Source organism: Cloeon dipterum, chromosome 2 (genome assembly GCF_949628265.1).
Source record: "Cloeon dipterum chromosome 2, ieCloDipt1.1, whole genome shotgun sequence".
Lineage (NCBI taxonomy): Eukaryota > Metazoa > Arthropoda > Insecta > Ephemeroptera > Baetidae > Cloeon > Cloeon dipterum.
The window spans coordinates 18,224,321-18,252,241 of NC_088787.1; the positions used below are offsets into that span (position 1 = coordinate 18,224,321).

Genomic DNA, 27,921 nt, shown 5'->3' on the forward strand with positions numbered 1-27,921 from the left:
TGTGAATCTAAATTTAGCTGTCATTGAATACGGAAATAACGAAGTAGAATTGGTCGGCAATTAGGGTGGCTAAGGCGGTTTTTGGGGCACAAATTCAAGAGGATTTTTGCAAACGGCGTATTTTGCAACGGGACCGCTAGCTTTCGCAACGTGTGATTTGTGACCTTCTTATGTGCCAACATTCACATGTAACAATTGCAATCAGATGTTCAAGCAGGTTTGGCGGTCTGAATCGATCTTATTTTGGCCCAGCCTTGCTTTCCAATTATCGATTATACTAGAACTCGATGTCAACTCGTCTTTTACCTGTTGTAAACTTGAAATAATGAAATTACGACCAAAGAAGCTTAGGCGTTCTAGCTTTTTTGGTTTTATTTTTCTCATGTTGCTATTTTTTTAAATTAAAGGAAAAATGAGACCTTTCTATTAAAAATGTTCTAAATATAGGGGGTAAGGAATAAACTAACAACAAGCAAATCACAGATCGCCAGCTGCCAGTAAATCACCTTGATCAGTTCAGCACCGTTGGTTTTTCAGATTCCTCCGATATATGTTCAAAATAGATCCAACTCTCGAGCCAAACGGTTGACGCAACTTGATATCGGTTTTAAATTTATCATCCATGATTTGTTCATTAAAAATATAATTAAAAATCTGGAATATAATTTGTAACTCTTTAAAATTTTACTAATCGATCTTCATTTCTTTTCTTTCTCTGTTATTTTTGTTAAAGGACTTTTACGGATGTCGATCTAAAAAGATCTGGTCGGGAGACATAATCGAAGAGGTTCGCTCCTCTCCTCTCGGGTGTTGCCTCTCTCACTGAGATATTTCAAGGAGAAAAGCCGCAGAGATGCGAATAGTAAAATAGGAGGTGAGCCGACGAGATGCGCCCGCTGGCTGACTAACTAACTAGACATTCTGTGACGTCGCCCGGCGTACAATAAAACTTGAGACTAACATGAGTCTGAATTAGTGTAGGCTCCAATCTCGATTCACACAGTGCAATGCCAAGCCTTTCAATTTCTTCTCGCACCAGCCGAATACCCAACAAAATAATTATTCAAACGCTTTTCCTATCCTCACTGAAATAACTCTGCATGTGTGTATTTATAAAATTCGACTGATTGACACCCGGCGCGTATATTCTCAGCGAGCAGCTAGTGGCCCTGTAAAAGGCGAGTTAGGCAACCGGCACGACGGCCCAGCCGAGCGTGGTAACTAGCTCTCTCTTTCATAGTCAGGGATCCAATTTAACCACGTATCAACATTTTTCTATCATATTAAAGGTCATCAATAGTTGGCAACTGCTACAAATGAAGCCACCTCCAAACACTGCGATCTCGTTAAGGGTCATTAAGAGCTGTTTATTCGGTGATTAATTTAGATGGCAAATTAAAAAGCATCTGATAAGCTGCACATTGGAGCTTTATTTGCAAAATGTATGAATAATGTATGTTAAACGTCTAAAAACATTGATAATACATATTTTCTTATTTTTATGTTTTTCAGTTCAAAGGCCAATCTTAAATTTGGCTTGATCCTGCAGCGATAACCAATTTTAGATAATCCAACAGAAAATTAAAAATCACATCAATTCCAGATACCTGATTGCTAGGGTTTTGATCTAGCCACTCATTTTAAAATTTGTGACATTTTTACGTTCTTATTCTTACTATAAAATCATGTGATTATTTACTAATCAGTTCTCATTCTTAAAGTGGCTACTAACATGCATAATAAAGTCATCACTTGTCATCACATTTTTGGAAAAAGTCATGAAACACATTGGACATGTGTGGATAGATTCGTCAAGAAGTGTTGAACCATTGCCATTCATGTATGCAGACACTACCTCCAATCCACTCTTCAATGCCTGCTGCTGCTGCCTCAGGGCGTCGCGGATCTGAAAAGTTGAATATATGTTTTTATCTGTTCATATGAGCCATTTTATATTTTACTTTGACAAGCTGATCGTAGTGGACAGCAAGAGTCTCAGGTTCATCAGCAAAATCCAGTGGAGGCTGCGGATCAGGTGACAAGCTGTCTTTCAACTCAGACATCTTAAGAGAATTAAAAATTAAACAAATATATTCGCTAGATAGAAGATGTACCTGTGACTGCTGCTGTTCCAAAGCAAGCTTTTCCAGCGCAATTGTTTGCGACAGTTTGAGTGAGATCTCCTCGAGACAATTACTTTCTATAAAAATTTAAGTATTTTGTTAGCTAATAATTGAGATCATCAAGAAAAAGTTTTACCATCATTTCCAATCAGGGAGGGCAATTCGGAATGCTGTTTGAGCGTGTCAGACACTTGGGATAAGGAAACCTCCAAAGTCTGTCTGGCTTGATTCAGCTTCGCCAGCCTCCTCCACAACTGCTTGTTTTCTGATACGACTAATTGAAGTCTCTGTGACATCTGATTCCTCTGGTGAGTCAGAACGGCAATCTTAAAATAAATCAAGGCCTTTAGAACACTTTTTATTTGTTGATAACGCAGTTAAAACCTGCTCTTGTGAGTTTGAGCCATCGCCAGTAACCATTGATTTGTCGCCACCTAATCTTGATAGCTGTTTTCTGAGGGAAATGTTCTCATCTTCAAGCAAAACTTGCGCTCGCTGCAGTTGTTCGCATCTTTTCTTGAGTGTTTGAAGAGCAACCTGTACAAGAGCAGAGCGTTACTATCAAGAGCAAAGAGAAATTGGTTTTCGATATACTTGAAGGGCATGATGCGCGCCTTTTGAGACCTGGGAACTCTCTGGTTGAGTAACCGTTTTGGTCCGATCCATCTGAAATCAATACATAATTTTAATTAGACTAATTGGATCTGGTCGTTTCCTTTGTAGCCCATCAGTTACCGAATCATTGTTTAATATTATTAAAATAAAACATGACATATTAGGCAGACAAATTAGAGGATTTATAATTAAATGATACACATAGTTGAGCAATTGAAAATAAAATCTTTAAAGTGATTTATTTCTATGTAAGGAGAGTGTTCAATGCACAAACATGTACGAGAAAATATCGTACTACTTAATTTGGAAATTTTGTGTGGTCGAAAGTCATAGACAAAGACGAAGCAGTCGCCGATCTCAACTGTTAAAACCCAAAAATTGGTCACCTCGTTTTTATTATAAGAGTGAATAATGATAGTTCGAAATTTGTGGTTACATTATTAAATCATTGTGATATTCTGGTAAATCCCTTTTTTCTTGCCAAGTGGTGAATCAATAATAGTCAATAGCGTGCTTTCTAAAAATGTTAATCTTAAATTTTGGTTAGTGTTCTAATTTTAAAAATAAAACAATTGGGGAAATTTACTCACTTTCAAATTGGGACAAATGAAGGTAGATGACGGTCGATTTGTCAGAAGACGTGAAATGTAGCCTCAACCATTGAAGGACTATTAATTCAATAACGTAGAGCACAGCGTATGTGATGTCCAACAAAATTCCATTATTTATATCATAGCTAATTGTTAGGCAAAGCTGCGTCAGCTGCTTCCAGAGTGGTGTTTCGAAAGGAGAAAAGTGATAGTATCATACTTAATAATACAATATAATCAAGGGCTAGAAAGCCTTATATATTTTGTAAAAAAAATCCATTTTATATAAATTTTAGAGTAAAGTGATAGTTAAATTGCAAATAATAGTTATTTATATTCATTAAGGCCTACGTTTAATCAATAATTTTAATCTCCTTATTAAAACCCCGTCATGGTTGGGTGCACCATATGACCTCCTTGGAGCACGAAATACATTACATTTACGTCGGGCATCAACACCGACTGGAGCCGAGAGCCGAAGCATTCTTCGCGCAAAGCACAAAATAATTACAATTGCGAAAAGAAAGGTCTGAGAAATGGCTGCATAGGTGAGTTTCTGGTGTCCAGCCGTGTCTTGTTGGCTACCAATGTGGTTGCGATTCGTCCGAAAATATCCGGAATCCTGAACGGACATCTACAAAGCCGAGTTTCCTTGTTCTCAGCTCGTCTCGGAGGAGGACAACAACCGCCGACGGACAGATCGTGTTCGTGTCCTTGCTACAGATCGAGCATGAAAATGAAGTGTCCGACTGTCTGTCCGTTGGTCTGCTTTCTGTGGCTGACACTGCTGCTGACCGAAACGAACGCAGGTTTGTGCTTTAATTCGTCCTTTCACCTCCTTGCCCCCGTTCCCCTCGGAGAGGGTTGCTAGGCGGAGAATCGTTTGTGTTCATTCTAGTCAGGAAAATATGAAACGAAAAAAGAAACTGCTCTAATGTGCTTATTGCAGTTATGTCTTTCTGGTTTTTCCAAAGAATGTAGAGTTTGAATTTGTGATACGGAGCCCACATGTGCATTATGAGGTTTCAACATCGAATCGTGGGAAAGTTGCATTGAATTGCGTATGATGTTTGTCTTCCTTGACAGGGGCATTCAACTTTGTTAACCACATTGCGCGGGGGTGAATGCTGTAAAGTTTCGCAATTTGTGTTAAAATTTATTGATGTTCTAGCACAAGCACTCGGCTAAAGAAGGTCTAGTCTTATTCTTGTATGTCAATCAAACTTAGATAAATGTTTCTATGCAGAGAAACAAAATTCAAGGAAAATGATCATTAAATTATTAGTAGAAAGTGAACTGATTATTTCTTACTCATGATAAAGTTTCAGTAATCTTAATCGCAGCAAAAGGCATTATCAATTTGTGGTGTGTGCGGTTGTTTAGAGTTGAACGAGTTTTAATTTCACACCTGGGTGTCATGCTTACAGACTCGACTTTCATTAAGCGGTCGGGGATAGGCAGACTCTGACGTAAACGGATATTTTTAAGTCCGCTATGTGTGATAAGAATGTCGGAAATTTTGATTAAAACTGAATTTTGCCTTTGTCACTGAGGCTGCCAAGTTTATCAACATCAAACTATTCCGGATTTGGTCGCTGCCTTGCAGGACTGGGAATCTCCCGGGAAACTTGCAGTGCAGAGGTTTTTTGTGGTTTTTACCAGTTTCGTGTGGTTTATTGCATTTAATACAAAGAACTCGATATTGATAAGTTTCACCATTAAAACATAACATTAAACGGAAACTGATAATTTAAAGTTTATATCCAGCTTTAAGGATTTTTAACGATTTGCTCATAAAATTATTAAAAAATAAATTTTACGCTCAAAAGTTAGCAAAAGAGCTAAAAATTCAAAAATCAATTGCTGGAAAATTTGTTTGCAAAAAACCTGGAGAAACTGGCCGCTAAATCCTGCAAATAAAGGGATCTGCAAAAAATGATTTATCCCCATGCCCAGCCCTGCTGCATTGTGAATCATATTTCTATTTTTATTGGTCGCACACGCATTATACACATTTCGTCCTCTTATCGAAATTTCCATATTGATAAAATATCAGAAAAAGGCTGCCCAAAATTTTGAAGACCTAAATAATCGTTTAATAATTAATATAATTTTTACCCATATCTAGTTAATTTTTAAACGCATAATTCAGACAGTTCTTTTTTTATTTGAACAATGATTATTTATTATCTTTTGACTAAGAACTAAACAGTTTAATGCACGAACACATGCAGGCGCAGAACGCCTGCTGCTGCTGCACACAACATCCCTTGGTGGGCTACTGTATTGTGACAAAAGGCAAAGCTCGCCCTTGTCATAAATCTACATTTTGTTATTATTCTATAAGCACACACATGTGCATGTCGAATTTGCTTATCCTGTTCGTACACAATAATAGTTTCCTTAGAAAAACACATCTGGACATCATACAGAGAGGGACCACGTCTCATGGTGGTCCTTTTTATATTTCAAGATAAATGAATTTCTTTTAGCTGTCAAAGCTGGTGTCTTTATATCCCTGGTCACCCAAGGAGAATTTATCATGTTGCACAAGTATTGAGTTCATTTATTATTGGTTTTCCTTCGATTTAATTACCTATTTTATTGCAGTATTTATAGCGAAATTTATACTTGCTAATATAGCATAGGTATATTACAACAGATTGGTTTCATGCCAAATAATTGATTTGATGCGGCTAGTCAAACTGTATGAGCGGTCGCCCTGTTTCGTTAATTGAACTTAAAGGTTTTCTTTCATATTCTTTTCGATTATTTTACTTGTTTCCATTCGCTGGTTAAGTTGTTTTAATTAAGCTTACAAAGCAGATCACTGCTCTACGCCGCAGAAAGGAGGTGATCCTTTAACATTATCACTGCACGTTTGAGTAACTCACCCAAAAATATGTCGCTACGTCATATCACCTCAATAATAAGCTTTGTAATTTTTCAGACATACAAATTTTAAGATTTCTAAATTTCTTGAGACAAATTCTGGCTTCTCTGAAAGCCATGAGTTGCGTCAATGAAGTTATCATAAGTAAAAAAGCTTTGTGCTATAAAAAATTACGTTTCTTTAAAAGTTACAAATTTAAAGGTCACAATAAAAAACTACATTATACGTTACGTTCGACTTGCTTGACAACCAATCCCCCTTCTCTATTATGTGTTTAATTTTTCGCTTTTGGCTAAAATACTGATGTCCTGAACTTTATTTTAGGGTCAAAGCGCCTGAGCGAATGGGTTTCCCACTACGAGCCGCTCACCTATGACTCGGACAGCTTGCACCGATCTCATCAGCGAGCCAAGCGCTCAGTCACCGAAGATGCTGCTGTTCACCTGCATTTTCGAGCCCACAGCCGTGCATTTAGTCTACGACTCAAACGAGACTTGGATACATTCTCAGACGGACTTGAGGTCGTCAGCCATGACGGGGAAACCCTGGATGTAGATACTTCACACATTTACCATGGACATATATTAGGTAGTAGAAAATAAGTTGTGAATTTGTTTTTAGTTAACATCAAAAGCTAATTTTGTGTTTAAATTTTGTAAGTATGATTTCTGCTTTGAAGTAATTTTTTAAGAATGGCTAGTAGAATTGGTCTAGCTGCCAATTTTTCTCTTCAAAATTAAGACTTCAATTAAGAAAATTGACAGCATCTCTGAGCTACTTTTCATCCTTGACCATCGTTTTAGGTGAGCCAGAAAGCTATGTCTTTGGCTCCATCATAGATGGGGTATTTGAAGGCAAAATCCACTCTCCACACAATGGAGGCTACTTTGTTGAAAAGTCGACCAAATACTTTCCAAACCAAACATTCCACTCGGTGATCTACCACGAAAATGACGTCAGTGATCCCCATGCCTCCAAAAGAGATGGTAAGTTAGCATCTCTCTCTGATAAACGAAGCAAGCTTAGTTATGATAAATAGGCTATTTGGGTGGCTGTGGACACACTGATGAAATCAGCCAGTGGATGGAGCGGGTGCAGAATTCTGCTGTTGACGAAGAGGATTTGCCTCCATTTGTCCCCAATCCTAAAAAAGAAGACTCAAAGCCTGGGAAACAGGCCTCCAAGTCTGGAAAGGTACTAAAATTTATCTGAATAAATGGTCTTGAGTTAAATTAAATAAAAATTTCAAATCCAGGTGCATATGCGAGACGAAGATCCTCGCAGGAAGTACACAAGGGAAGCCAACGAGGGGAGTCACCGCGCTAAGAGGGCTGCCCGTCTTCGAGAAGAAAATCGAAACACTTGTTCTCTTTTCATACAGACTGATCCTCTCATTTGGAAGCACATTGCTATGCAAGTAAGTTCTCTTGATATTTTGTACGTACTTTTATATCTAACCTTTCTCTATATTTTGCCGTAGCAAATGAGTCAAGATCCTGATAAGATCCGTGAGGAGATTCTTTCTCTTATCGCTCAACATGTGCATGCTGTCAACTTCATTTATCGCGATACAAAGTTTGATGGAAGGATTGAACATAGAAATATTAAATTTGAGGTGCAACGGATCAAGGTAATTTGCGTCCTGCATCCCTGTTGCCGTAAGGTAATAGCTGTATTTGTTAAGATTGACAACGACTCGTCATGCCAACATGGCTCCCATTTGAACTCATTCTGCATGGAAAACATTGATGTCAGCAATTTCTTGAACCTGCATTCGCTTGGTAACCATGAAGACTTCTGCTTGGCTTATGTCTTCACCTACAGAGACTTCACTGGCGGAACCTTAGGCTTGGCTTGGGTTGCTTCAGCATCAGGTTTGTTTCATTGGTTTTAATCAACATTTATTTAAACTGATGCATCTACGCTTGCATAGTTTGAGCCATAGCTTACCTTTTTTCAATTAAAAATTTCCAATTCAGTAGAAAATGTTAGAAGATTGCATACATCGATTATTTTAATGCTTCCAAATTAGTAAAATATGCCCTGAACTTGAAAAGCATTTAAACTAATAAGAGGCAAAATTAAATTTACGTGAAAACTACTAAACTGGTCATATTACTTTGCAGGAGCATCTGGAGGAATTTGCGAAAAGTACAAGACCTATACTGAGACTGTGGCAGGAATTTACCAGTCAACAAAGAGAAGTTTGAACACTGGCATCATCACTTTTGTCAACTACAACAGCAGAGTTCCACCTAAAGTGTCGCAGTTAACGCTTGCCCACGAGATTGGCCATAATTTCGGCTCACCTGTAATTTAATCTCATTTTATATATTTGATATTAGCTCTAATCCTTTTCTTAACAGCATGACTATCCGTCTGAATGTCGGCCTGGAGGTGACAAAGGTAACTTCATAATGTTTGCGTCGGCGACGAGTGGAGACCGGCCAAACAATAGCAAGTTTTCGCCGTGCAGCGTCGGCAATATTAGCAACGTGTTAGACGCGATTGGCGATAGCAAGAAACGCAACTGCTTCTCCAGTAAGTTATGCGAGTTGCAAGTTAAGTGGAGCTGAAATTAAACTTGAACTGTTTGCAGCGTCTGCTGGTGCTTTCTGCGGCAACAAAATCGTTGAGGCAGACGAAGAGTGCGATTGTGGCTTTAATGATGACGAGTGCAAGGACAAGTGCTGCTACCCTAGGGTTGTTTCTGACGAGGACAAGATGAAAAATAACTCTGCGCTTGGCTGCCGTAGGAGAACTAGAACTCAGTGCTCGCCTAGTCAAGGCAAGTTTTTAGGGAAATTTAAAAACATTTTGGGGGCTTTATGGGCCAGACGGCGCCGATTCGGACACCAACTGATGCCCCTCGATGGGGCGCGTCCGCCTGGTTCCGGTTTTCTAAAATCGGACCATTTTTCGAATTTTACCAACAAAAAATCTTGCTAATTTACAGTTAAAATTTAAAAACAAAATTTACTGAAACAGATTTTTCCGGCTATGCCGCCTAGCCATCTGAGCTAGGCATTAGATGGAGAAAGTTGTGTGAAAAACTTTCAAAATCTGAATCAGTTAAAAATAAAATATAAAATACAGTTGAAATTTTCGGTTTGTGCAACAAGTTATGGCGATTGAGGAAAAATTCGACACCCCACACGTTTAAATGACTTGAAATTTATCTGGGTACATTTTTAGACCATATACAAGCCGATCCAATCAAAATCCTAGGTTTAGATAGATTTTGAAGTTTGAATGAAGTGATTTTTTTACTTTCTTCATGAAGATATGATGGGAAATAAAAAAATCGCCATTTTTTTCTAAACGGATGAAATTTAAAACCCACTCAATCGCATGCGTAGGTCCAACGCCAGTCTGAAAACAGATTTTTCTCGCCAATAAATAATGAAAATTATTTTTTTCGGCTTTGCGGCGCGTAATGCCTACAAAAATGGTTTTCTCTTTGTCAAAATTCGGCCGCTCGTCTGATCGTCAATCACGCCCCATCATCAGACAGATCTTTTATTTGACTTTTACCTGGGATACTCAAACGACCTTTCAGGGTACCCCGTGACCTGAGATCCTATCCCAGGCCGGTTTTAAATGAACGTTTGGCCACACTTGGTGTCGATTTTTCCTTGCCTTTCCCCAACCTTCCTAAGGTCGTGCGACATTAGATCCAGCCCCGGACTCTTTTGCGGTTTTGCTGGCGCTGACGCATTTGAGCTTCTTTGGACGCATTTCACCTGTTTGGAATAGCTTAATGCTAATCTGATGAAATAAATTTTGATGCTCTACAGGGCCATGCTGCGACGGAAGCAAGTGCACTTTTGTGCATGCCAGGGAGAACTTGATGTGCCGAGCTGCCAGCGACTGTTCATTCAACTCGACATGCGACGGCCGATCGCCTGAGTGTCCAAATCCAAGAGCCAAGGATGACAAGACGCGGTGCAACGAGGGCACGCAGCTGTGTATTAAAGGCGAGTGCACCGGCTCCATCTGCCTCGAGTGGAACATGCAAGAGTGCTTCCTCACGTCCGGCCAGTCGTCTGTGGTGGACAAAAGGCGGTTGTGCGAGCTCGCCTGTAAGAACGGCACGGAGGAGTCGTGCAGGTCAACCAGCGAGTTCGCCTCTTACGTTGGCCTGCCTAAGGGTGGCATCAGTCTGAGGCCTGGTTCGCCTTGCGACAACTATCAGGGCTACTGCGATGTGTTCCTCAAGTGCAGAGCTGTGGACGCTGAAGGGCCCTTGGCTCGGCTCAAGAATATGCTGTTCAACAGGGTGAGTACAAGCTTGATAAATTCTGCATTTTGTCTTCTTTGTCAATATGGTTTTAAAATTCCCTATTTTTTGAAATAAAAAAATCTTTCCCAACGTTTCTACGGCGAATGGCTGAACCGATTTTGGTTATCATCACGTGAAAAAAGCAAACTAATTAAAGAATGCAAAATAGCTAGATTGAGTCTGAAATCGCAGCGGAAATGCCTTAAAACCGCTTAAAACAATTTTTTTGAAAGAAAATCTGTGGTTGCGCCATCTGTTGGCGGCTTTAAACACTAAGGGTTTGTGCAACTGGTCAATTTACCCGCAAAGGAACATCTAATGAAGAAGCCTGAGATCGACCGAAATTGATATGAAACCAATGCTTGGTCCGTTTTTTTATTAGTCTGTCTTACTTTCATTTATTTTTCAATATTCTGGCTGAACAATCTTGGAAAAATCACATTCCATCTAGAGATTTCATTTTCTTATTTAATATTTATTAGACTAAATATTATAATACTTTTCCGCAAACAATCCATAATTCTAGAATTGAAACAAAAATCAAAACACTTAACATGAGATGAGGTATTCTAAAATGCTCTCTAGAAGTTTTAGGCAAATTTAACTCTCCTAATTGCGACAATATTGAAAAAAATCCCCTTCACCATTCCTTGTCAAATTGATCAAAATTATGATAAATTAGCCTGTATTCAAATTTTTCTTGGATTTTGGCAAAATGAAGGTTTTGTTAAATAATCATTGACATAAAATTAATTACCTTTATCTATTTAATGCCATTAGTTGAGTGAAAATGACATAAGGTCAAAAGATTTGCAAGCAAATAGGAGAATCTATTTTTAATATTAACTATTTTAAAAATGAATCCGCTGTAGTTCTTGCGTTTATGAAAGAAAATCGTTAATTCCATGATGGCTCGTCTAATTAATGACAACTTTCGGTTCCTCTATTTTACATGCTTCTCTTTTGTTTCATCCCCGGCCATTTTTAATTAGCAGCTTTAAAAGGTTGAATTGTATTTCACTTACTGACATCATTCCCTCCAAAGGATATACATCATTGCATCAGTATTTTCTCTAATTAACAGGCTCTGTTAGAATTTAAATCGTTGTGATAGCATTGCCATCAAGAAAATGTTTTAAGTTTTTCCGTCTTGTAATACCCGTTGCGTTGAAATATGTAGTGAACATTTTTTTAAATACAGAGAGATGCTTAAAAGGAAGCTTAGTTGAAGGTTGATTTCAAAAAAAAAAAAAAAAAAAAAAATAGAAAATGATTTGATATTTGCTATCAACACGACACTATTGAAAATTGTATTGAGTGTAAAAGCTGGAAGAAATAAGACAATTTTTTAAGTGTTTAAAATTGATGAAACGGTATACTTTAGCAACAACTCTTTTAAGTACGTTAGCTGGCTTCTTATGTACGCCTGAAAATGAAACATCCCATTTTTCTTGGAATTTTGCTATATTTATAAAATGATTTATGCTGTTCTAGTTTTTGTTGATAAGGACACTCTTTTTTCATTTCCTTTCACATAAGAGTGGAACAGATGCCTTTTTTATTCTTTTTAAAAGCAATAATTGTTTAATAAGGGTGGTTATATTTGGTGATTATTCCCTATACTGTCTTTTTGTTAATTTCCCGCTTTTTCCAGACCCAAAACCAATACAAACAAACTAGTGAATTCACTGTGATAGGAATGACTCTGGATTCCCTGAATCTTTTTTCGGAAGCAACTATTCCCGGAAATTCCAACAATTATAAACTTAATTTTAACCACGCTTATAATTTTCAACATTGCCGAAATGCAGCAGAATATCATACCGCGCAGGGGTCTAGCTTCAATGTAAAAGTTAATTCATTGCGGCTCCCATATAAGAAATATTGTCCCAAAAACAAATAGGAAATAATAAATTTCCTTGTTTGCTTTTTCCGCAGGAGACTCTGCAGTCCGTGGCTCAGTGGGTGACCGAGTACTGGTGGGCCGTCCTGCTGATGGGCATCGCGTTCGTCGTCGTGATGGGCTGCTTCATCAAGTGCTGCGCTGTGCACACGCCATCGTCCAACCCGAAGAAGCAACCGGCCCGGCGGCTCAGCGAGACCTTGCGGCACCCGATGCACACGCTGCGTCGCATGCGGGGTCCCGGCGGCGCCTCGCGGGCTCCTCCCCGCGGTAGCGGCAGTGGCCAGCGGGGCCCGGCCCGCGGTTACGGCGAGGGCCGAGGCCAGTACTACGTGCCCAAGGGCTCAGCCGGTACCCGTTCGTCGGGCAGCCACGAGCCGTACGCTGGCGCCTACGGTGGCCGATCGTCTTCAAATAGCCAAATGGGAAGAAACTCGTTCGAGATGCACAACCACAAAGTGTGAGATGAATGGACCACTGATCTCGATGGATTTTTTTTAAGAAAATGTAACAAACTTGAACCGTACACCCCCGAAACCAAAAATCAAGGAGTATTTCCATAATATAATTATTTTAATAATGACGAGATACTCACTCATTAGTACCTAATACGCATCACTACGTCTTTTCTTGCAAGATGGAGCTGATGATGGTCTGATTTGGTTTGAGAGGAATTCAACGGCATTTAGCATTCTCATCTTGGAGGTCATTCTAAACAAATTTTTGCTGCAAACCTATTTTTCGAGGAAGAACAAATATGCATTTTCAAAGTGACAATAATGTGCAAAATTTCCCGCCTAAATGGAATCGTCGGTATTCATTTTCTTAAATCGCAACAGACTTCGTCAGCTCCAAGAATCAGCAACAGTCTCTTGTTAAATATTCAGAACTGGCTGTTTTTCAAGTTTGAGTTTTTGTTACGTGATTCCAAGTGAAATTGTGGAGTGAATGTGACCCGTTTATTATGTCGGGGTTGAAAACCTCAACTAAGGTGCAAATATTTTCACTCGAATTGGCCAATGGACAAACTTCTTAGCGTTGGCACTGATCAATCGCATCTCTCATTGGTTGGGACCAATGCTTCCCATGACCGCCGACCCAACTGCAGTCGTCGCTCAAGTGATCGTCGCATTAACTATTATTAGTGTACATTGATTATTGCATTTTACCACTAAACTTACTCTTGCAAAAAATCATTTCGGGTCTGAACATGATGGAACTTGATATTGGAAATAGATTTACTCTTAAGTGTTGTGTACATTCACAAATATTTGGTGCCAAAACGTACTGAATATATCTTATTTTACACTTAGTTTGTGTAAGTTTCACTCAAGAGCGACAATATCTTGTTAGAATATTAATATAAATTGATATTAATTATTGATTTATTAGTCTCTTGTTCAGGCCCTTTCAAAGAGTTGTCCGCACATCGCTGTTCTTTTTGACTGATGCTGCGCTACGTGTACGAAAATGTTCAATTGCAAAACCAATCCACGGGGATAGATGGCGAGAAGTGTAAATTTATACGAATTCGGGCGAGTAATCATATATTATTATCATGGATGTATGTGTGTTGATTCCAAAATAAAAACTTTTCCATGTCGCAAAATATGACGTTGCGTTTATTTCCACTGATGAGTGTTGGCACTCATCATGATAACTGATGCATGAAAACCCGATTGAACTCTGCAAACCAGTCAGCTGGAAAAATACCAATCAATTTTTGCGCCCCCAATAAAAATTGCTCGGCGGTTAGCAAGCGCGGATTTGGAATAAAATCAAGCACGTCTGCAGAGATGTGTGTGAATTTGAATCGTGGAAACAGCGAGTTCGCTACGAAGGGTTGGTTTTCCGCATTTTTGGTCGACGCGCATGTCAACCTTGGAAACGGTTGTATAAAAGGCGGCTAGGGAAGAGCTCACCCCTTCACTGATAAACGCCGTCTCAACCTGGTGGTCCACATCGCCTGCAGGTGAGTCTTTGCATTTTTTTCTTAACGTGATTATCGTTCAAATTTGTGGTCCACTGTCCACTTGAGGATGAAAGCCAGTTAATTAAAACACATTTCTGATTTTTCCACGCGAATTTGTAAGCGTACACATTTCCATTTACGGATTGTGCAAAATTATCTCAATTAAGCACGCAGACTTAGCAGCGTGTATACGTGACCGTCCTAAATTTAAGGCTAAAAGTTCCAAGAAGCGTCTTAATATCTCCTCAAATTTGTCGACTACTTGAGATTATTAAAAAAGAGTGGCGCCCGATCTCCGCGCGCGGAGTGGCCAGGGGTGCACGAGGGCCAAGATAAGTGGAACTTAATTAATACGGTAATTAACGGCGAGATAAGCAGCGCGGGGATTTACTACGTTCATTATTAATTCACTTCCCACGCGTGTAATCGGTCGGCCAGCCGCCTTTGTGCACGACAGACGCACAATCAAAGAAGCAAATAATCCGAGCAAACACGCTCGCTTGATTTTGATTTGCACACAAGCGCGTGCTTAATTAAATTGTTAAGCGACGGGGACAAATCGAGCGAAGAGGGATTTGCCTGGTCGGAATGGGAAATAAGTGCTCAAGGGGTGGACGCCGCTGATGGGCTGTGCACCGGTGCAAAAGCGTATTTATTTGTTCAGCACCGGCACTAATGGCAATTTGATACTCGCTGCCGTGCGCCGCATATACTCACCAGGGGAGTTTCTCGAAATGTGCACGCGGATAAATAAATTGGAGCAAATGATAAATTTAATATAATATACCTATGATGTCCCCGCTATTAGCATTGTGTATAATACAACGCGTGCAGTAAATTGAAGCAGCATATAAATTGATGATTACCGTGTGTTCATATTTCGCACTGCGAATGATCCAGTTTTTTTATGAATCCTTTTTTTAAGACTCAGTCCACAGTAAACTAGGCAAATATCAAATAAACTAAATCAATATGCAATCCCCAGGAATTAAGTTAAAATTATAGATGTTTATTCTCATTTATAAACAAATACATCAATAAGACAAGTCAGAAGTCAATATAAGTCAATATAATATAAAGAAACATTTCAACAATGTCTCAAATTAAAAAAAAAACTTTTTCGCAAGCAGGAAATTTTTAAAGAATATCAATATCAGCTAAAATGTCGTGGGTTTTAATTACACGTTTATTTAGCTCTGCTTGTTTACATTTTGAAGTTTCTAACCACAAGGGTTTATTTTTACTGCGGGGATTGTAATTAAATTTCATTTCCAGCTATAAGAGGAAAAAATAATGCAACGGGGACAGCTGTGCCGCGATGCTTTGCTAAACAGCAGCAGCACCGTTTGTGCCGAGTGCGTGTTCTCATAATTGAAAACAATTGCTCAATTCATTAGAGAGAAGAAGCTGAGAGCAGCTAAAGCATACGCTATTATTTAATAAAATATTAAAACTCCTACTATAGTGTTCATACACGATTTGAAATGAAAAGGTGCAGACACAATTAAAAATGAGCATTAACACATTTCATTTTTCAGCTTGCAATTATTTGTGATTGCAACTCTATATAACCACAAAATCCAAATCTATTTTAATTTTTCGTCTTTAAATTTAACAAATTTTATGCATCCAAGACATAAGTTTTGTTTTTAAAAAGCATATAACAGTGTGCAGGTTGCCTATCAGCTCAACATTTTAAAATTCATCGACCACTGCCAAGAGATTTAATCACAATTAAAAAATTCTGAGCATCTCATTGTAATTAATTAACACTCGTGGTATTTAGGTAATGTCCGCAGTTTTGCGTAAAAAATAATTTTTATTATTACGTTAGAATTCCCTTAATGAGTTGCGCAGTTAAAATTCCTCGAAGATGCCTCTGCAGCTGTGTCACTTGTATAATATAATAATTATGTCCTCTGCCGAGATAAATTTAACTCTGCGCATTGCTTTCCTTATTTTAGAACTTTCCGATTTAATGATATTGCGCAAATCCGATGAATTTTATTTCAGATTACCCGGAGATTAATCCAACCTTTTGTTAATTAATTTCAGGTCAAATTATGTCGGAATTCGCGTGGCCCATCTCGAAGCAAGTCGTGCTGCTGGCGTGCCTTTTGGTGGCCGCGATCAGCGGCGCCGCGCAAGCCAAGGCCGTCATCGCCGCCAACAACTCGCCGACGCTCATCGACTACGACAGTGAGTGCACTCGTTCTTTCCGCGCCTCCTTCGTCAGCTTAAAGTGGCTGCAAAACCAGTGAATACGTGCTCTTAACCCGGTGCGTTTGAGCGCCTAAAGAAAAACGCGATCACGCGGGTTCCCAGCTGACCCCAACTTTTATTGAGACGCAAAACGCAAAAAGGGCTGAAGTTTGTTTTCACGCTTAATAAGAATAAGATCATTTTAAGCGAAAGTCCCATGAGAAAAAAACTTGCGTTGAGCTTATTTGTATTAAAGAAAAATAGGTTGAATAGTGTTAATTATAATATTGAAAAAATACAGAAACATTCTAAGCTGGGGAGATTGCGCATGACGCAATTAGAGGGTGATTTATTTATTACTGAAATCAGGAATAAGTTTTTATGTGTGAATATCTTCGATTGCTATGTCCTTTTCATGTGTTTTAAAAAGGCATATATATGGCTTCAAGAGAATTGTGTCATTTTATATTATTTAATTCAATTTTGCATCACCCTTTTAGCTCACTGGCACAGAGAAAAAAATATGTTCTTGCAGGATTGAAAAAAATAAAAACTTTTCAACATAACACAACTAACGCAACTCAAAAAAGTAAAAGTAGTTCAAAATTGTGTTCGAGATGTCAGCAGCAAGTTGGGCAATAAGAAGGGTTTGGAACGAGCTAGGTAATTAAGTAACTGTTCAAACATTTTACTCAACTTGGGGACAGCTAAATGAACTGGAAGATGAACACTTGAGAAGTTGCGTTATGAAATTTAGCAGGCACCAATACCTGCCGTCTGAGACGACCTACACCTTACATGATATAACCAGTCATTGAATGTATGTATGCTGGATGAATGAAATATCAAAAAAGGATGAAACATAAGCTTATATAAAAACTGTAATTAGATTTTTTCCTTTGTCCCAACTTGAGATAAATTATCCTGAAGCAACGAGAAAAGCGGGAAACTGGGGGAAATGATTTTTTTTTCAGTCAATTCACTCGAAATGGAACTGCAGGCTGATATAATCCATCCTTGTAACACGCCATTCATTGCTCCCGAAATTGCGTCTGCTGGGCCGATGGGGGAAAATACACTGCGAGAAGCCTTTTAAGTGCCTTGTGTGCTCAATCATGTTTCTTCGCGGCTCTGCATTCGCTCTCGCTTCTCTCGAAATTAAATAACGCCACTTTTCTACTCTTTTGAACACTCCTTGATTTTCGTCATTCGCGTGGGTCGCGGATTTATACATTCACACGCGCGAGTGTGTGTGTGTGAGTGAGTGATATTTGTGCGCGTGGCAACCGTCACACTGGCATACATGAAAGGGAGCCAGCGAATCATAATAACAACGCCACTGACAAATTCGCATTATTAAATTTGTGCGGGAAAATGTGACGCTTTTGCGGCAGGACAAAGGATCGGCAGCCGCAATAAGACTCTCTTGCGTCTTTTTCTTCTTCGTTGACGCATTTTATTAAATTGAACCAGCCTGCTTTTTGTGCACACGCAACGCACACTCGTAAACTCATACATACGCGCGTGCAGACGTTAATGACACACAAAAAAGGGTGCACAAGCGGCCTGTTTTACGGCAAAAATGAATGGAGCAATATTGTGCGTTTCTCCGTGCAGCGAGCCAGAGAGGATGATGGTAAATAAGCAGGCACTTTTCAGCGGGCATGCCTATGCGAGAGACGTTTCAATTTCGCGGCGCAGATTGCATTTTTTATGCGGGAAAGCGTGTGCCGAGATTTTCTCAAGCAGATCCATGCTGAATTGAGTCCGTTCCTGTTACAGAGCATTCAAAGAGACTCAATTACGATGATCAAGATTAATAATTTTGCTTGGCAAATACATGCTGTTATTACTGACAATGAGAAAAAAAGAGGAAATTTTTCAGTCCTTATATTAAAGGCAGTCTATTTAATTGACATATATAAAAGTATCCCTTTTTATGCCAGCACAACTAATCGCAGTATTTAAAAAAAACGTAAAAAAAACTATTCGTTTTTAATTTGCACACTCCGCACATTTATTGAGAAGAAAAATGCATTATAAATCATACAAAAAATTAATAATCAAATACCAACCAGGGAAAATTCCCTTAACATCATATATGATGAAATCGAACGGAGAAATATGATATTATTGTGTCAGAGTTGCTTGTTTTTTTCGTTTTTTTTGTCAGGCGCTTTTTCCATTTCATTTGATTTTTAATTTCATTGAAGTGCTTGAGGAAGAGAACCCATGAGTTACAAAATGAATTTAGTAGTTTATGTTGAGCCTAGCTATTGTATTCTAGGATCTTCGATAGCATGAATTCTCTAAACGATTTGGTTAAATCAAGCTTCTTCTATTCACTTGATTTCTTTATGATCGATTACAATTTTGGCACTAGATTATGCTTAAAAATATAAAAAATGTCACAGCTCTGGAATGAATACGTTTGTGGTGTCACAGAAATGTCAATGTGTGTAGGATAATATCCTACACACATTATGCATAGCATAACAAACCTGCAAAAATAACCAAGAAATTGAAATACTTCAATAAAAATTTTTGAAATAGATAATAATCTGTGCTATTTTAAAATACGGATGGACGGCAATGTAACACAATACTGTTCGTCTAGCTGTTTCGGCACAGCACACAGCATGCCTCATCATTACGTGCAAAATAAAATTCAGCGCTGCAGTATTTTGAAGACATGTTGAGAAAACAATTAAATATTTAAATTTTAGTATTAAAAATTTATGTTCCAAAGTATTTGATTAATTTTATTATTGGTTTAAATAACTAAAAAAACTCTTTTAAATGTATTTTCTGATTTATTTCACGCAGCTATCCTAAAGTTGCAAAAGTTTCTGATCGAGCCCTTGAGCGTTGAGGAGGAGCAGTCGAAGGACAGGGCGACGCTGCTCAACTCGGAGGTGCTGATCAACCACGAACTGGTGCGGAAATCGGCGCCGAACCGCACGCCGTCGCTCCGCCTGCGCTTCGGCCGCCGCTCTGAGTCGCCGATGGTGAGCCTTGCAACGCCTTTTTCGGCGAAGCATTCGCCTGAATGCACGGCACGTTCGCAGTAATGTGTGTGTACATTTGCATTGTCTCCGTCTGCTCGCAGGGAGTGACCATCAACGAGCAGCTTGAAATGCCAGTGGGTCACTTCAACTGACCAGCAACACCGCCTGCCCGAGTGGAGACCAACGCGAACGCAGCCCTTTGACCTAGAGACGATAGGAACTCTCAATAAAAATATTTCACGCCACAATTAACCAGCATTTTTCTGTTATGCTCCCGAAAGGTCATTTGACAAAAATTCTTCTGCACAGGTAAATCCCCCAGGGATAATTTACGACGGATCTAATTTAGCGCGGGAAGGATGATGAGTCTCAAGAATTTTTATTCGGCCCGATTATCTTAAGACGAGCGGCAAAAATTTTTAGCAGGAAATTGCTGGACTGAGGTTGTCTCTGCTTAGTTAGAACCGTGAACGGAGAACTTTTCTTCTCTGGTATAGAAGTAACGACGGAATTAGATCAAGTTAATATAGTTACCTCCCACCAATTTATATGCTTCTAAACTAGCTCTCACATTTTGTGGACGTTTGAATTAAGCAATATTGGCTATTAAGTTATCAAAACAAATTTAATTCGCAGTTAATTGGTTTATTAATAACAAAAAGGCGCAATAAATTATCAACATGCAAATGGTTTGATTACAAAAATGAGAACAGCCTAAATTAGTTAAAGCACTAATCGTAAGAGCAATCGATTGACAAGAAGTGAGAAACTTTTCATTCGCTGTTATTTCTTGGAGAGATCTGCGGGGGAGCACTGCGTCTCTCCTCCTTTCGCAAGGTGCAGGGGAATGGCAAGATGCGGCTTGTTCCCCGAACTTGGACCTGCGAGCCGAAAATCAAGTCATAATCGGTCCAAATGGCTTTTGGCGAACGGGCAGCAAAATAAAAAGACGAAAATGGACATGGTGACTCACCTTCAGCTTTGACTGCGAACAGCATTCCGCTGGGCAACCCTGCGTGAGGCGCCGTGTACATCATCGAAGACGTCGGCGACTGGTAGACTAAGTTTCCATTGTGAAATGCTACTAAAATCAAATTGAAAAAAATTAATTATTATTTAAATTGGTAACGTGGGTTAAAAAAAAATGAAATTTACAAATGAAATTATTAAATTGAGGTCGGACGCACCCATAGGACCAACAGAACACAAGTTTTCAGGCACGTCTTGCTTGATAAGCTTGCCGGCTTCAGACTTGGAAAATTTCTCGTCGGCCATGCGGTTGTCGAAAGACTCGGAGTCGCTGTCGATAGACGAGTCGGAGCCACTGCCGCATGATTTTGGCGAGCCTTCGATCTGGAAAGAAACGAGCAAAAAGTGAGACGCGCGCGTTGTCCGAAATGGTCAGAGCACGTGCTGCATAAATTACGGCGGCAGTCGCCGACTGCCGAGAAAAGCAGTTTTGCCCAAACAAGATTTTAGGGCCGAGTTTGGCGAGCAAACGGCCGTGCGCGCCTAAAAAGGCCACCTTCTTAATGCAAGTGGTCTTTCGGGCCCCCTCTCTGACTTGGACTCGTATTCTCGCCTTAAAAGGAAGGCGACCAAGTCCACTGGAAGGGAAGTGGCTGGCCGAGAGAGCGCGGCAGTCGCGATGTGGGCACCGTTGGCGCGACTTCGCACTCGGACTCTCAGGTGAGCCATCTGACACGCAATTCGCCTATTTTCCGCGCCGATTTCGCAAATTTCGTCTGAAAAGTTGACATTTCGATGGGACACGGGTTAAATTGCACGATTGTATACTTTCAGACGGGATTGCTATTAATTTCGGCAAATTAACAACAAATCCTAGTTTTTCTCGACCGTGTGACGAAACGCTTGCAACATTCACATTTTCGCAAACATATTTTTTGGTTTAAATACATAATGCAAAATCAAATTTACTGTTCATTTACATTTTGGATTTTCGCTCTGACCTAATTTCAGCAAATTTAAAATTTGCAATCAATATGAAAATTAATTTAACTGTTAAGATAGTTTCTACGCCTTGGCATATGAAAAACTCGTTTTAAACAACAAGTTCCGCGGCCAATGCGGAAATTTTCGGAAAAATCGCACCAGTTGGTAGAAATTCGGCTGGAAATTCTAACGGTCGCGCGTTTCAGTAACAAAGAAAGTTTCCAAGAGCGATTTGGAACAAAAAACATAATAACATGTGTGCTCGCCGGCCGAGCGCAGATGGTCAGAGTTGAGCGCCGGTTGGGCACCCCCGCTAGGGGTTGGCGGGCTGATTTTCCGGCCGCGGCTCATTTTCGGCGCGACTCGGCCCGGTGCGGGTGGAAAATGGAAAAATTTGGCCAATTGCGCGTGCAGAAAAACTAAAAGTGTAGCATTTGTTGCAACAGGTGGTCAATAGCCCTGGAGGAGATCTCGGGAGGAGCGGAGGAGGGGGAGGGGAAGAGGATCCCAATGTGACTCACGGCGCGAGAGAGCAGAGCCGGACGGACGACGACGCGCGGCGAGCACACAACACATCGTTTCTTCCGTCGCACCGCGCCGACAGAGACGGGCGCATCGCGGCAGGTAATAACCCAACAAAATTTGGCAATATCTAACTTAATCTGACACTTTTTTTGTTTCAGGGGGCGAGGGAGGAAGTGCGAGCGAGAGAAGATTGAGAGGTGAAGCAATCCTGCCCGAAACTGACCGGAGAACAAGACTGATTGTATCACTATGTGTACTTTGTAGCGAGAAATCTGTTCAGAAAATTGCTGTGTCGTTATTTTCGATGAAACCCAAAATTTAAAGAAAAAAATAATAATAAATGGAGAGAATCGAACATATCATATTGCAAGACGGTATCTATAAAAGAGAAGTGATACATAAAATAAAAGTTTCTATTTTCAATCCTCCTCTATTCGTGTCCAATGACAACCGACAAGGGTTCAACTTTTATTCGACATCACGCGCAGAAGAAAAATAGACAGCGAGAGAGAGTGAGAGTTTCCATTGATTTATTCTTTCCGCAATGGGACCGGAGTTGTCCCTTTAATTATTATTAATATATGTATCGCGCAGGAAAAAGGAAGTTCCTGAGCGCGTGCCTCGAATGCCCGATTTTCGCAGGACATTAGTGCCTGCTGCTTTGCATTTCCTATGCATTGGCTATCATTTTCGTGTCACAACACGTACGACCGGTCGGTAGGGTAGGATGGCCGGCCAGTCTGCGCGGATGTCAATCAAATTTGGACATCAGCACAAACGCCAGGGGTCCTTGACACTGACATTATGATTATAGTTCCTTCCGACTGGGCGTACGGTCGTTGTCACGTAATACACGTACACTCATGTGTTGCGACAATCAAAATTCGAGGACTTAACGAAAGTTTTTTTTTAATTTTATTTGTCTCTTTTTCAACAATGGCGATCACATGAGCCATTCTCACTACTTGTACGATTTTAGTTGATGTCGTAATTGTCATAAATCTTTCTATCTCTCTCTGCGTTTCTCTTCCTTTCGGTATTATTGGATTGTTGTTAATTTCAAGAGTGATTACATATTCGGGTTTGGTCTCTTTGGAAGTAATTTTATTTACATGTGATAATCCTAATAAAATAACTCAAAAATTATGCATTAAAACAAAAATATAATCTGCCTGGCCAGTTCTCTCGCTTAAAAGTACCTCTCTGTCAGTATTGAGCACTTCAATTATGTCATTCGGGAGCAAAATTACTATGATTTTTTAAATGTAATGTTTTATATTACACAACACAGCGAAGTAGCACATCATTTAACTATGAACACATTGGTTGAGATTGTGGCAATGGAAGTTGTAAATTGTAGGAGGAAAACAATTCGATGCTGAGCGTGTTTTTTTTTCGAGTTACGTATTTGGAAATTAGCAGCTGGGCCAATAATTCGATATAGGGGAGTAATTTTAGGGGTGTCACTTTTAAAAATAAGAGCGTGCGAATAAATAATAAAAATAAATAACAAAAACAATGGCCAGATCATAGCCGTCGATCACGATTATTACAAGAATTTTTCCAGCGGGTTATGTCCCCGCGCGGAGCACATGATAATAATAATTATTATTGCACATGATTTCAAGAACGGGCGGCCGTTCGTACGAAGGAATGTACGTCGAGTTAAAATTAAGTATAAAAGAGCTAAAGTTAAGAGAGCAGACCTCGCAAGACTACTGACTGGACGTGCGCGCGCCCAAACTCAATTCCAAGAAGGCCCTATTTACAATCAAACGAGCTACTGCCCGTTGACGAGAGAGGAGCCTCGCAGCTTCACGCAAAGGAGCCACTTGTACCTCAACTAGCGCGACCATTACGGCTCCCGCGAGCACAAACGCGAGACGAGAAATACGGGACCCACATAGCTCAGCATGCAAATTTTGGACGTTTCTGCAGAGAATTTCTCGGAATTGCGGAGAAATCGCGGATTTTTTTCATTTCAAGAAAAGCTGGGAGACGCTTAGTTAACGCGTCTACAAAAACGATTCAATCGTTGCAAACACTAATATATGACTCCATTACACTTCGTGAACAGCAATAATTATAATTGTTTTCAGGCGACTGGAAAAAGGTAAATTCAACACGTTACAAATCCATTATTTCCCACGCAAGGCGTCAGAATCTTTCTCCGGTCCGACAAATTCTCTGCGTACTACTAACTTCCAACATGCAAGAGCCAAAGAGGGCCTCGGATTCCGCGTCCAGCACCTTGGGAGCCCCGAACGGCCCACCGACAGCGAGCACGCTCTACTGGGGCCCTCCAAGGCTGTACTGGTGGTGACCCGGGTGGCCCTGCTGTGGACTTTGGTGTGACATGTGATGGTGGTACTGACTCGCTCCACTCTGCATGCTCTGCAGCTGCAGTTGCGAGTCGAGCAGCAGCTGTTGCGCGTGCTGCGAGTGGCTCTGGTACTGCGACTCGTGCAACTGGTAATTGCTAAGTAACTGCTGCTGCCTTACTTTTTCCCCGTCCTCGATGTGGTAGCTGAGCTCCGTCTCCTCGAAGCCGGTGGCCGACATGCGTTGGTCGCCGCTAGCGGCCGACGCTTGAGGAACTGGCTGCGATGCGTCCGGCGAGTTGAGGCACGTTTGGATCAGCGCCTTGCCAGCCTCCGACGTGATCATCGGCTGCAGCTTGCGGGTGGCAAAAGTGTAAACGTGACCCGTCTCGCTGGCCACCAGCAGCATCACCTGTGTGCCCGTCAGTGTCGACAGCTCGTAGGCCTGAAACGGATAATTCAAAAAAATTTAGTCCCGTGCTTTGGAAGTTTCCCAGAATAGTGATTGTAAAAGACAGTCTAGGATGAAACCTACCTTTTTCATGATGCCGGTTTTTCTTTTGGAAAAGGTAGTGTACCGCCTGAGCTTATTGTCGATGTATTCCATCTTGATTTTGACCCGGCCCTTCGTCTTCTTGCCATTGGGGGGCGGTACGGAGCTGCCGGTCATCGAACGGGGCGTCGAGGTGGACGGCTGCGTGTACGCGGTCGGCTCATCCAGCGAGTCCGACTCGGAGGCCTCGAAACCTTCGTATTGAGAACCTGCCATCAGATTTTACTAAATTCTGCTCAGAGAGAGGCGCACACTCACCTTCCAAGTGGCGCTTCCTGCTGCCGCACGGCTGCGTATCATGGTAAATGTCTGGCGTACCACTGGGCAACATGTTGCACTGGTTGTAATTGAGAAAACTGCGAGGACTAGTGCTGCTACTTTCAGAATGATTCATGGTCTAATCTAATCGAGTGCGAATCACCAGTCTTGCTCATGTTGCTTGCGTGCTATCCTGGAAAAAAGAATATCCAATTTTCAATGCAACGTCCACGCAAATTGGCCGAAAATCACTAAAACATGCGCTTGAAAACAGCTATCATTACGGCGAGAAAATCGTGAGGCCGAAACCAAAAGAGAAATGGCCTATTAGAGAGTGGGCTCTATTATTATCTAATCACCACACGCAAGGTTACACCCCCTGGTCGGCCTCAAACAATCGCCGATTTCGGCAGGATTCGGCCCGACAAACGGCCCGTCCACTAGCCGATCGCCTGTTTCGGCCACGGATTGCGCGCTGGAATCGAAACCCGGACGAAAAAACTTCGTCGGGCCGCGGGGGGCAACTTGGAAAATCCACGTGTAGGCGACGAACTCGCGGTGTGAGTAGCACTCTCGTTGCAGGCAGGAGAAAATGCACTTACTGGAGATTTGGATGCAGGTCGCAGGCGGGCAGTCTTGTCGAAAATTCAGCCGAACGAGTCACTACAAGAGATTGATTGAGTCCCTCGTGGCTGCGGGCATACTTGACGATCAAACTGGTCGCTTGTCAACACCGTACCACATTGGGCACGGCGATTCTGACTAATTTGCTTAGGCTAATGGTGAGCCGCACCAGAGGTAAGGTAAGCGATCGCCTCTGCGCCAATCCTTCCACACTCTTCCGCCAGAGCAAGTAGTGCCTCTCGGCGCGCACTGATTCTGACTGAAAGTGCCGGCGGCGAATTTTTCCGGGAAACTTTTCCACGCTGCTTTCCGCACGGGGGATACCCGATTCTCGGTCCGCGGAGCGATAGATGGGTTTTAAAGGGGCCGATCTTTACTATTTTTAATGCGCGTAGTAATTGTAAAAGAGATCGACGTGTCCATATTTAGCTCTCCCTCCCTAAAAGGTATCCATAGCTTTATAAGGGCATGCAAGGAAGACCCCTCTCCAGAAATATATTTTATATTATGTATACACACACGCATTGTTCAAATTTGAGTCGAGGCGGTCCTTTGATTCGCACTTTATCTGGACAAAATACCATAAATACTTGTTTGTCTTTTTGCTGCTGAAAACACAAACAAACGAGAAGCCTTTCTTTCGTCTGCTACTCCACTTTTTACCCTGCTGCTGCCCGCGCAGCGCAACACGTTCGCTCGCGCGCCCGCCGCTACTCCATATAAATTGTATTCAAATTCAATTAAACCCTGCCGCGCGCGCTCTGCTTGCACAAAAATCGTGTTATTTTTATTCCGGCTAGCTTGGCAATTTGGTTAATTACATCAGCATTTGCATGAGTTCATCTTGTTCAATTTGCATTTACAGCGCGTGCAAATTCTTTGCGAAATCGCAGGCAGCGCCGGGCGATTGTGAAGGCAGGCATTTTTCCAAAATTTCTGCGATTCTTGTTTAATGAGGGGAGGCAGCGATTGTGTCTCTCGATTTTTGTTCTCGGCCGGTGTAATGAAGCATTAAGAGATTTTAAGATGCCGGTCTTGTCAGTTATTTCTAAATAAACCACACATAGCACGGTGCATTTTTCATAAAATCCAGCAGCAAAGCGCTTCATGAATTTTTATGACTTCTGTAAAGTTCAAGTAGCTGTTGAAAGAGGCGAATTAAAGTTAATGGCCAAACGAAAAATCCGACGGATTAATTACACCCCGCTTGCATATTATTCACTAAGAAGAAGTTTAATTTAATGCGGCTATTTCGTACATATAATGCGCGCCGAAAAAGGCAAAAGTCAGAGAAGGAATAATTAATTTGTATTCCGTAAAGTCGAAAGTTGTCACTCAATGTAACAGTGCCCAAATTAAGTATGGTCATTGCGTCAAAAAAGCAAGTATACAAACAGTACGTGCAAGAATTCCTCGGGTCAGTTTAGCTCTAGTGTGTGGCTGCGCGCGGTGGTCACTTTCTAGTTAGCCACGGTGCACGCAGCACTCCACGCAAACTTAATCTCCGGCGCATGATTTGTTTTCTTAATCCAGAAGATCTGTTCTAGTTAGCCTCCACGGCACTAACTAATTAATTCAAATTAAGCAAAAAAATCTGACCTGCGCGCACGTTTTAGAAAACCGACCGCGCCGCGCGCGAACACAAAGAGAGAAAAGTCGCTCTAACGCTCTTGATCCATAATGCTCACCTCCAGCTTGTGTCCAGCACAAAGGATTTTTACTCCATTAAAATGCATGTGCGATATTACAACAAAAGGACGCCGCCGCCGCCGCCGCAGCAGCAGCAGCAGCAGCAACAAAAGCAGCAGCCGCATGCGGCGATTAATTGCTTTTCGATTAGCCTAGCTCTCGCGACGAGAGTCCACACCTGGCCCCGAGAGTATTTAGATTTTTCAGGCACTCGGTCTTGCGGCTGCCGGCCGGCCGCGGCCGCGCTTTATTCATTCATAACTACATTTCGCGCATTTCCATGTATGAAAGCGGCGGAGGTTCCGAAGTCCCAATATGGTCCTTCTGAATGCATGCCTGAGCAAGAAGTACCTGCTCGGCGCGGCCGGCCGCTCGGCGAATATAAAGATTGGCACAAATAAAACAACTTG

The 27,921-nt window shown here is 41.1% G+C and overlaps 4 protein-coding genes and 1 long non-coding RNA gene across 8 annotated transcripts; 3 read left to right on the top strand and 2 right to left on the bottom strand.

The window, feature by feature from the left end:
- Positions 1 to 1,410: 1,410 nt before the first annotated feature.
- spn-F (Protein spindle-F) lies at positions 1,411 to 3,480 on the bottom strand. The gene is made up of 7 exons (XM_065477305.1): positions 3,329 to 3,480; positions 2,718 to 2,789; positions 2,508 to 2,660; positions 2,260 to 2,449; positions 2,115 to 2,200; positions 1,962 to 2,063; positions 1,411 to 1,906 (listed from the first exon to the last, which is right to left on the bottom strand). The coding sequence occupies exons 2-7, from the start codon at positions 2,787 to 2,789 to the stop codon at positions 1,703 to 1,705; spliced, it is 807 nt and encodes a 268-aa protein (XP_065333377.1). The 5' UTR covers positions 3,329 to 3,480; the 3' UTR covers positions 1,411 to 1,702.
- A 321-nt stretch (positions 3,481 to 3,801) lies between these two features.
- Positions 3,802 to 14,017, top strand: kuz (zinc-dependent metalloprotease kuz). Its single transcript, XM_065477289.1, has 13 exons — positions 3,802 to 3,876; positions 3,991 to 4,137; positions 6,546 to 6,809; positions 7,025 to 7,207; positions 7,261 to 7,415; positions 7,477 to 7,638; positions 7,702 to 7,851; positions 7,906 to 8,095; positions 8,348 to 8,532; positions 8,588 to 8,762; positions 8,821 to 9,009; positions 10,019 to 10,500; positions 12,442 to 14,017. The coding sequence occupies exons 2-13, from the start codon at positions 4,059 to 4,061 to the stop codon at positions 12,868 to 12,870; spliced, it is 2,643 nt and encodes an 880-aa protein (XP_065333361.1). The 5' UTR covers positions 3,802 to 3,876; positions 3,991 to 4,058; the 3' UTR covers positions 12,871 to 14,017.
- Positions 14,018 to 14,308: 291 nt separating this feature from the next.
- Positions 14,309 to 19,957, top strand: LOC135935180 (uncharacterized). The gene is made up of 4 exons (XM_065477308.1): positions 14,309 to 14,378; positions 16,434 to 16,577; positions 19,407 to 19,588; positions 19,690 to 19,957. The coding sequence occupies exons 2-4, from the start codon at positions 16,442 to 16,444 to the stop codon at positions 19,738 to 19,740; spliced, it is 369 nt and encodes a 122-aa protein (XP_065333380.1). The 5' UTR covers positions 14,309 to 14,378; positions 16,434 to 16,441; the 3' UTR covers positions 19,741 to 19,957.
- A 237-nt stretch (positions 19,958 to 20,194) lies between these two features.
- On the bottom strand, positions 20,195 to 26,040 carry bs (blistered). 4 transcript variants are annotated; one of them, XM_065477302.1, is made up of 7 exons: positions 25,801 to 26,040; positions 25,199 to 25,391; positions 24,923 to 25,134; positions 24,569 to 24,832; positions 20,776 to 20,941; positions 20,562 to 20,672; positions 20,195 to 20,469 (listed from the first exon to the last, which is right to left on the bottom strand). In XM_065477302.1, the coding sequence occupies exons 2-7, from the start codon at positions 25,332 to 25,334 to the stop codon at positions 20,372 to 20,374; spliced, it is 987 nt and encodes a 328-aa protein (XP_065333374.1). In that variant the 5' UTR covers positions 25,335 to 25,391; positions 25,801 to 26,040; the 3' UTR covers positions 20,195 to 20,371. The 4 variants fall into 4 exon arrangements, with proteins under 4 accessions (XP_065333374.1, XP_065333373.1, XP_065333371.1 ...); XM_065477301.1 differs by having other exon boundaries at positions 20,562 to 20,669; positions 24,923 to 25,149; XM_065477299.1 differs by having other exon boundaries at positions 24,923 to 25,149.
- LOC135935181 (uncharacterized) lies at positions 21,158 to 22,489 on the top strand. The gene is made up of 3 exons (XR_010574180.1): positions 21,158 to 21,277; positions 21,988 to 22,165; positions 22,225 to 22,489. It is a non-coding gene; the product is annotated as an uncharacterized LOC135935181 (long non-coding RNA).
- Positions 26,041 to 27,921: the final 1,881 nt, after the last annotated feature.